At 33.2% G+C, this 9,919-nt stretch overlaps 1 protein-coding gene across 1 annotated transcript; it reads left to right on the top strand.

The window, feature by feature from the left end:
- The first annotated feature begins 2,346 nt into the window (after positions 1-2,346).
- On the top strand, positions 2,347-9,628 carry LOC108903541. Its single transcript, XM_018705763.1, has 6 exons — positions 2,347-2,439; positions 3,333-4,475; positions 7,927-8,019; positions 8,335-8,934; positions 9,000-9,194; positions 9,256-9,628. The coding sequence occupies exons 1-6, from the start codon at positions 2,367-2,369 to the stop codon at positions 9,603-9,605; spliced, it is 2,454 nt and encodes an 817-aa protein (XP_018561279.1). The 5' UTR covers positions 2,347-2,366; the 3' UTR covers positions 9,606-9,628.
- Positions 9,629-9,919: the final 291 nt, after the last annotated feature.

Genomic DNA, 9,919 nt, shown 5'->3' with positions numbered 1-9,919 from the left:
AGAAGAATACATTTTTAAAGATAATAAAGAGGACTGCCAAAAAACATTTGCGTTATATCAGTCTCATTTATATTTGGTTCTCTAAAAAACTCCCCTATGTCAAATCCTGCTCAAAATCACCCCTATTTTAGTCCGTTATTTCATACATTTCATGAATTTTTTTTATTACAAGGGAGCCACCACCTCTAAAAAAATAAGTTAGTGTTTTTTTTCCACCAAAGCTGCTAACAAAATTATAAAATTGATATACAACTTGGAAGGGGCAATTTTGGCAAGGGTGATGGGTGTTTATCATCTCAATTTTGTTATTTTTCAACATTTTGGAAATTCGCTGGAAAATTTGAAAAGCTTGAACAATTTTAAAAAAGAATTCTTATATAAAGTGATTCAGTCATTATCGAAGTATTTGGGTACAGAAATATAGATATTTGCACTTGTGAAACATAAATTAACTCAGAGTAGAAACCTTAAAAAAGTGCTGCAATGAAATTAGGTTCCCTTCAGTAATTTTCTACATTTTTGTATTACATAAAGATGTTCCATAATTAGTCTGCCAAGCAAAAAATGTCCAATAAAAGAATCTTTCTTTTGTGAAAAAGCAATTTTTAAATTTTGCATAATATAAAACATCCACAAAGTTACGGTAGTTTTTGCCTCCACCTCATCAATGTTGACCAATTCAAATCAAATTTTTAAATGATTTCTACTCATCTTATCTAGAAGAAAATAATTAGTACCTATCTAGATCTCTAAAATTTCATCTGTAAATTCCTACAAGTTTTATAGATTAAAAAAATATATATCACCAGCGACACCTTCAAATGTGTTAATATGTCGCCCCCTCTCCCCCACAAAGTCTCCGACTTCTGGGCTAATCGTTGAAACTAAAATGAGGAGTAGATATATTGTTAAGGAATTATTGAATTGCTGTTTAAGGCAATTAAGGGAGGACTTAAGATTTAAAATATCAGTTTAGCAATTGAAAATTGATCTTTAGTTAACGGTAAAACAACGCAAAAATAAAAATTTCTTTGCAGGAAATTGTATGAAAATACATGTATTACTCCTATATGTACTCATAATTTGCGAACGACTATTTCGATTTTCATTATTTATTATCTCTTTGAAATTAAATATTTAGAAATTGATCTATTGTAATCTAAACTCCAATATTTATGTAATCTCAAGATTTATCTTTATATAAGTATATTTTTCCATATCAGTCCAAATTTTAATATATCCACTCTAAAGATTTGAAAAAAAAACAAGAAACTTGATAAAATTTGGACGTGAGGAATAAAATGGTAGGTACCTAAATCTAAGAAAACTGCATATTTAATAGAAAATCGGTTTTCCGTTAATATGAAAATTTTGTGGTCTTCAAAATAAGAAAAAAGTTCTCATCAAAATGGGTAGGAAAGTATGTAGGTACTTAGTTTACGAAATAAATGATGTTCAAGTTGATACTCCCAAAAACATTGGTTAAAATATTCAAAACAAGTAAAGAAAAACATCTAAAAATATATGTACATAGCTAGGTATTAAATTTTTTATATTTTGTAAAACAAAATAACTACGAATTAGAGACTCGCAAAATTTTATTCTATCTTCTATTAATTTTGATCTTTTAAATTTGGGAATTTTTTTCTTATTTTGAGCAGTTTTATTATTATCAGGTAAAGTTTAGCCCATGTTATTTAGGACATCATAGTATAATAAATATTCGATTGTTACATTTTTTTATTTCACATTTTTTTGGAAGTGGTCTCTATAGAAATTGTCGTTCATTGTTTTATTCGGACTAATGAATCGCGATTATCCAATTGTTAAGTTTATACCATACTTTATAGACACAAGATCTATTTTATCTAACTTATAACTTGAACTGGATATTTTGTTCTCACAGCATTTTGTTTACTGGTTTATAATTATATCTTATTTTTAATACTTAAAAAAATATTTAAATTAAATTAAAGACACGTTGGTTAATTGTTTTAATAACCAGATTATGTTTTAAACATCTACATTTTTCCACGCATAGACCGTCCTAAATTTGACTTAATTGAAATATAACAAAAGAAAATTAAATACTGGTGGACTATATACATATGTTATTCTTTTATTTTAAACTATTTCGTATTTTTCCATATCTAAGAAAAATATATAACATTAACCATTTTCACACAATTCTTTAAATATCTTAAAATACACTTACTAAAACAAAAAAGATATATTTAAGATGCCGGCTTATGTTATTATAAGAATATTAAATAGGTAAGATAAGATATTAGGTTTTTTGGTTGGGATAAATCAATATAAATACAATACATTTAGCTAGTGCGAGATTGTCACTCAGGTACTAGAAGATGATCGTCAGCATCTTTATCTTAACTTTAGCGGTCCACCTGAGTAAAGGTGCTGCGATCCAAGAGGATGAAGGTACGTATAAATACATATATTTCCATTTTGCACATTTATTAAAATTAAAATCTATTAATTAGTTTTTGCTTCAAGATATAAAAATCTTAATTTGTGTTAATTTAATTTAATACATCAGTTAAGTAATTTAAATTATTGCTTGATTACATTCCAATAGCATTGTATCAAATTATTCAATGCCCTTACAAACGTGTTTTAAGATCTTTTAGACGTCTTGGAAAAAAAACCGAAAACTATTGAAAAAATAGCAAATAAAATTTTCTAGAGCGAAAAACAGGTTTTTCAACCAGACTGGAAATTTTTGGAGTAAGTAGCGAGTAAGTAGGTAAAGCTACCAAATTGAAATTTCTGAAGAAAGTGGTATTGATGTTTCTCGAAGGAATAAGTAGCCTGAAGTCTTAGTAACCAAAAAGAAAAATTTGTAACATTGGTAACAGCAGCGGAAGCTTGCAAATCAGTATCAGTTTGATATCCAAAAAATTTATAGCACCATAAAATTGTCACGAACATTTATAAATCTTCTCTGTCCATTGACTTCTTCGTTTTAATTATTATAAATTCTTGGTTGACCTGGTCTCACCAGTGTTCAACAGTTTTGACAAATCCTTAAAAGCGTTTTGTTTTTTAATCCTACTTCTAATGCTTATAGCACGCATCCCATATTTCAGAGTATAATTGCACGTTTTCTATTAACAAATGTTTCCTCCCTGTCCTGTATGTTTTCCGTCGCGTCGGTAGCCATACTATCTACTTGCGCAAACACTTCCCGACTGGTAGGAAATTCTGCTTTAAGAAGATAAACTTCACTGTAACAAGTAGTTGCGAAATGATTCATAAATGTGTACCTACCTACTTAAACAAATGATTCACATTTAATATTGCTATTTTTTCAGTTTTCTGTGAAATAAATCCTCTTGTATACACCAACTCTCCCCTGGTGATACCCAACGGAGGAAACACTTTCCTTTACCCCGAGCACGGTGAAACCACCCTACGCATTCCCGCTGGACAAACGGTGGACCTGGTATGCCCCGGAAGCGTACTCGTAGTACTGGGCTCCCGAGCGCAAGAAAGCGTCAGCGCCACCTGCATCTCCAACATCCGGTTCCGCATCCTCGGCGAAAGGACTCTCTTCACCCAAGTCTCCTGCGCCGGAGACGCCGTGGCTATCACCAGATTCACGGGGGCGACATGCGAAAGCGGAGGCAGGGTTGGAGAGATCGGATTCAGCCTTACCGACAGTCGCTTCCTGCGTATTATCTTGGTCTGCTACGACACCGTCGCCCAGAGCCCGCTCTACACCTATTTCGACATGACCGCTTCGATTGGCAACAACGCCAAGGGAACTCCAAGACCGCTGTTCGGACAGGATAACGAGTTTTACAATTTAGGGAGCAGAACGGTGAACCAACTGTACACTAGAGCCGTACAAAGGCAGACAGTCAACACGCTAATAGGTCTATCCACGACTGATCTTACTTTTATCGACAATGGGAGCTGGTTCTTCTTCGCGAGAGGGCATCTAACAGCGAGAGCTGATTTCTTCTATCCCGCGCAACAGAACGCCACCTTCCGCTACACGAATGCTGCCCCGCAGTGGCAGACCTTCAATGGGTTGAACTGGAACGAGATCGAAGGTAGCACGAGAAGCTACGCGAGTAGGAACGCTGTGGATCTTCAAGTGTGGACTGGGATACATGGTGTAACCACTCTTCCCCATCAGACTACCGGGGCGCAGATACCCATCTATCTCTTCACCGATAACGGGAACAGAGCGTTACCAGCTCCTGCAATCTACTGGAAGGTGGTGTATGAACCGATTTCGAGAAGAGGCGTTGCTTTGATAGGGGTGAACAACCCGTATGATACGACTGTTGCTAGTAACTTAATTTGTCCAGATGTGTCGAGTAGCCTCAATTGGTTGACGTGGAATAGGCTTAATATTACTCAAGGATATTCCTATGCTTGCACTGTAGCCAATTTGAGAAGGGCTGTTCCTTACGCACCTAACCTCCAGGTATCTGGACTACTTGTTTGATGGCAATAAAGGTTGTTTCTTACTTTGATCATAAGTTTATTTTTAATAAAAATACTCGTCCTCCTTTAATTTAGGCATTCCTTTATTATCAAAACACAAAACCCTCAAAATTTTTTTAATGACACTTGAAAAAGTGTGCATTAAATAAATATAAAAGACTATGTAGAAAAGTTCTGTTTATTTAAAAAAAGTAACAAATATTTTTATAAAAGATGTAAACGTAACAAATATACATAACCAAAAAAAGTAAATGAAAAATATTTAAAATAAACAATAACTAATAACAAAAATAAACAATGTGGAGTTGTATGCAAAAACTATCTATAGTAGGAAAGACTTGTAGCCTTTACTTGATCTAATAATAGAAACTCCAATTTTCTTCTTTGCTATCTGCATTCTGTGGCTGGACCAGCTTTGGATGGGTTCAGAAGTACATTCGGCATCGCTAAAGTCGAAAACTATAATGATAAAAAAGTAACCCTTGAATTGCTAGAGCAAAATAAAATCAGCAGAATTAAAAAAGTCCAACACCTATAGACGTAAATGTAATACTTCTATTACCAAAATTTGGAAATATGACCAAGTATAACACCATGGTGACATTGGTTGCCAACTTTTACTTACCAGACGAGCTTGAATTGTCACTAGTTGAGAAGCTTCCACTTAATCCTTCTTGACCAGATTTGTCATTCTGAGATTTATTAGATACGCTAGATACAGATGAGCTTGATTGCAATGCAGTGGTGAAATTGTCGTCATTGGTACTACTCTCTTCTGGTGAATTAGATGGCCTCTTAAGATGGAAATTCAGACCTAGATTTAGGCATGGTAACTTCGCGAATTTGTTGGCAAGATCCAAAAAAAGGCGGGATTGGTGCAAGTTGTTGTTTGCTAAGGTGATGGCAGCTCTCACCTGAGTTTTGGAGAGATAAGGGTAGAGAGGCAAGAGCTGTTCGTGGTAGATTTGAGTTATTTGCAATTTTGGTGAAGGCTTTCGAGGGCGCTGCGACGGACGTCGGGAAATGGACTGCAACAACAAAAGCTGGTGATATAAAAATGCAATGGCGTCAGGATCGCATAATATCAATTTTGAAGTTATTACAAATAATCGACTTGTTAACAACAATCAAGGATAATTTTGATCCACGGCATTATCCAATCAATCAATTTCTAGAGAATAATAATAACATTCTTATTAAAATTACTGCATTGACGTTAACATGTTTATATATAGTTGAAAATTTGTTTATAATTTTTAATATACAAATAACCATTGTTTCAGAATTAACTATAATTAAGATGGATTAAGGCAATCACACGATTTTGATAGCTAGCATTATCAAAAGTATGTGCTTTGTAATACATATTCATAAAGACATCGAAGTCTTAAAATTATAGGCTACTCTTATTGCTTAATCTTGAAAGATCTTTTAATAAATGCTGAATATGAAATACAATAAACCTAGAATCCTATTATCATTAGAAAAATATAATAATATAATAATAAATAATAAATATTTCTCTGCCTTGTTCATGAATCCATAGCTTTACTGTATGCTTAAAATATTTATATTTTTAAGATTAAGTATTTGGTAAAATATTATACAACTTGGAAGCCCTTGGAAGGGTAAGTAATTTATATAGATTGTGAATAATACAGGACCCAAGACCGTTCCCTGTGGAACCCCATAGGTAACGGTTTCTAGATTAATTCTTACCCCACCAACATTTACTTGTTGTTTTCGGTTGCACAAGTAGCTTTTTATTAAATTATGTATTTCCTCTAATTCTAAGTATTTCGTGGCTAACTGTATCGAATGCTGTAGAGAGATCAACGAAGATGCACAGTGCAGGATTTTTCTTATATATGATCAATTTGTAAATGACATTCTCCGTTGACCTTCCTTCCCTAAAACCATACTGCCGATCTGATATTAGTTTGTTTTTCTAAAAATTTTACAATTCTTTTTTTTTATTATTTTTTCTAAAATTTTTGCCACTTTAGATATTAAAGAAACAGGTCTATAATTAACAACTTCCATTTTATCTCCACCCTTATATAAAGGCTTGATTACCCCAATTTTTAATATGTCTGGAAAATAACCGTCTTCAAAACATTTGTTTATTATAAAAAGCGGAACAACTATTTCATCTGCAATTCCTTTTAATGTTTCAGCACAAATTTCATCATGGGCTGGAGATATCTTCGATTTTAACAGATTAATAATTGAATTCACTTCATCACAATTTGTATACATTTCAAATTTTATTTGCATAATTCTCGCCCAGCTTACTTTAATATTAATTGAAAAATTTTGACATCTCATATTTATCTGTTATTATTTTACCATTATTAATTTTAATTTCACTTATTTTTATTTCAGATTTAGATTTATTACATATTCTTTTAATACTCTCCCATAACAATTTAGATGAACTTTTATTTTTTTCAATTTATGTTTTAATATATATTTTTTGCTTTTGTTATCAATGTGTTTAGCTTATTTTTGTATGTTTTATACCTAATTTATAGATTTCTGTCGTTTTGGTTTATTTGGTGTTGTTTGTATACTAGAACATCCTGAAACATATACAGGCCATTCATTCCGAAGAACATTGGCTAACAACTCATTTTTTATATTTATAGACTGTATAAGAACACTAGTAATCCAAGGCTTACGTTTTACTTGTTTGCCAGAGATTTTAATCACTTTAGTATTTTTATATGTCTTTATTTATCTATACATTTATCTTTTGTGTAAACTATCATTTTTCTGCATTAACATCGCTAACAATGGACAAATATTTGTAGTATTAAGGCTACTAAGACATGTATTTATGTCAGCCTTTCCAAATGAATGTGAAATACCTCTTTGTTTTTATAGAATTCTTAGTTTCTGGATAAAAATGTCAAAAAACGAAAAATGAAGCTATATCTCGGAAACTAATAAATCAATCTATATATAGAGTGAAATAATATAATATGTACATCACATGAACATCAGTGAAGTACAATCATCGGTTGTCGCGAATAAAATAAAATATTTACTGAAATAGTCATTGCATAGAAGATAGTTATGTTTACCATGTATATTATGTTATAAAGCTAAAGAAAGAGATTTATCATCTGACAAAGTCAATTCAACTTTTAGAAATTATAAATATAAACATATTAAATATAGGTAGTAAAATAATTGCATTTAGTAAAAAGGTCTTGGAACTTATTGAACATTTTTCGACGTATTTGAAGAGTTAAAATTATAGTAATGTTTATTTAAAGAGGATGACTTTTTAAATGTTTAACTCTTCGACAAGCATCACAACGCGCTACTGATTTGGTAAGTACATCCTTTAAATAAAATATTAAAATTGTATTTATCAAGATAATATTTAGATCAGATTAATATATAATCTAAATGTTGATGCCGTGTTCCAAGCATTTGTTTGAGCTCCGTTAGCAATGTTTCTCTCGCTACTAATTTTTTTCAGTTTCAGTTCAATAGTTACTTGTTTCAAAGTATCAAACAATACGAGATCTGCAGGTATGTGTGATATTTAAATTAGATGCTATAATTATTATGCCTTTCCTTTGATACAGCCACAACAATAATATTTGTTAGTCAAAGTTACAAATTTATAACTACTCTTTAAACAATTTTTTTGAAAAGGGATTTTACTTTTAGCTGAGATTTAATATTGTCAAATGTTTTTTAAATAGGTATTCCTTAACTGAAAATAGATTTTAATTTACTAAATCCATAAATTATAAGCGTACCTACTCACTAGGTATTGAGTAAATAAATCGAAAGTTTGGTGAAAAGTAATACAGACAAAAATATTGTAATAACAAATTTTAGGATGCGAATATCATATTAACCAATTACCCAACCACACTCCACTGGTCCTGAGCCTATCAACAAAAGAGATACTCTACCCCAACTATGGATCTTCCTTCGTAACTTTGGCCAGTGGAGAATCGGTGGAACTAGACTGTCCCGGAACAGCTAATTTGCTAGCTGGTGATTTGACGACCCGAGAAATTACCAACGCGAAATGCCGTTCAGGAACAACTTTCGACATAGCCGGCAACTCCGTCGACATCGGCACAGTCCTGTGCTCCAGCAGAATAACCAGCGTCGCCAGATACACAGGAGCAAGCTGTTGGGGTAACGGAAGAGAAATCGAAGTAGGCCTCCAGGTGAGAGACGGCCGATGGTTGCAATTGCTGACTTCCTGTTTTGATGATGTTGCGAGAAACGTCCTCTACAGTCGATATATCCTGACAAAACAGATAGGAAATCAAATAACGGGTGGCACTAGCCCTACCTGGTCTGAAGGTACTTTTTATAACCTGGGTGTTACCCTTAACAACATATATCCGATTGCGAATCACAGAGTAACAATCAACAGGCAAGTTGGATTGCCTGATGGGGACTTTAAATATGTACAAGCTTCTGGTAAGATGTTTTTGCGAAGGCAATCGACATACACTCTGTATGAAACAAGTTTGTAATATTTTCAGGTCACCACTACATAGCTAGAGGTCACTTAATAGCGAGGACGGACTACATGTACAACGCACAGCAAATGCAAACTTATCACTACATCAATTCTGCCCCCCAGTGGCAGACTTTCAACGGGTACAACTGGTTCTATTTCGAAAGAAACCTTAGGAACTACGCAGCGAATAATTTCGTAGATTTGGAGGTATACACAGGTAAAGAGAATGTCTATGTGGAAGTGTTTTGTTTCTGTTATTCTTATGCGTTAAATCGTAGGTACCTATGGAATATCAACTCTTCCCCATGAAGTAACCGGTGAAGACGTGGAACTTTATTTCTTTGTCGACGACAATGGCAACAGAGCCATGCCGATTCCGGAACTGTTTTGGAAGGTCGCCTACGACCCGATCAACAAGGCAGGAGTCGCTGTTTTGGGAATAAATAATCCTTACCAGACTGACATCGAGAGAAGCATTATCTGCGACGACATAGCTGATAAATTAACGTGGTTGACTTTTGACAGATTTTGGGTTCAAAGGGGGTATATGTATGCGTGTACCATCGACGACTTAAGAAGGTTTGTGCCGAATATACCGAGGTTTGATGTGAGAAGTATTCTCAATTAAAGATGTCGAGGAATTTGTGTTTATTATTTTTTTTTGTTACCTATCGAAGCCGAACCCCGTGTGCTGTTTCATAAGTCAATTTTTTTATGCAATTATTACACAGTGGGACATCAAATTTGTGTGTTATCAACTTCTAATAATTTTAATCATTAAGGTTATCTACTATATTATAGTACCGTCTACTTGTTTTACGAAAAAAAAATGAGATTCAAAATGATGAGGAAACAAACTTAAAACACTGTATGTTGTTTTAAATTGTATTATAGAGCTACTTATCTATTATGGAATGATCTGTTTGCGGAAAATGGCTTTGT

This window comes from Anoplophora glabripennis, unplaced genomic scaffold (assembly GCF_000390285.2).
Source record: "Anoplophora glabripennis isolate ALB-LARVAE unplaced genomic scaffold, Agla_2.0 scaffold10, whole genome shotgun sequence".
NCBI classification, from domain to species: domain Eukaryota; kingdom Metazoa; phylum Arthropoda; class Insecta; order Coleoptera; family Cerambycidae; genus Anoplophora; species Anoplophora glabripennis.
This window is presented reverse-complemented; position numbering and strand designations above follow the sequence as displayed.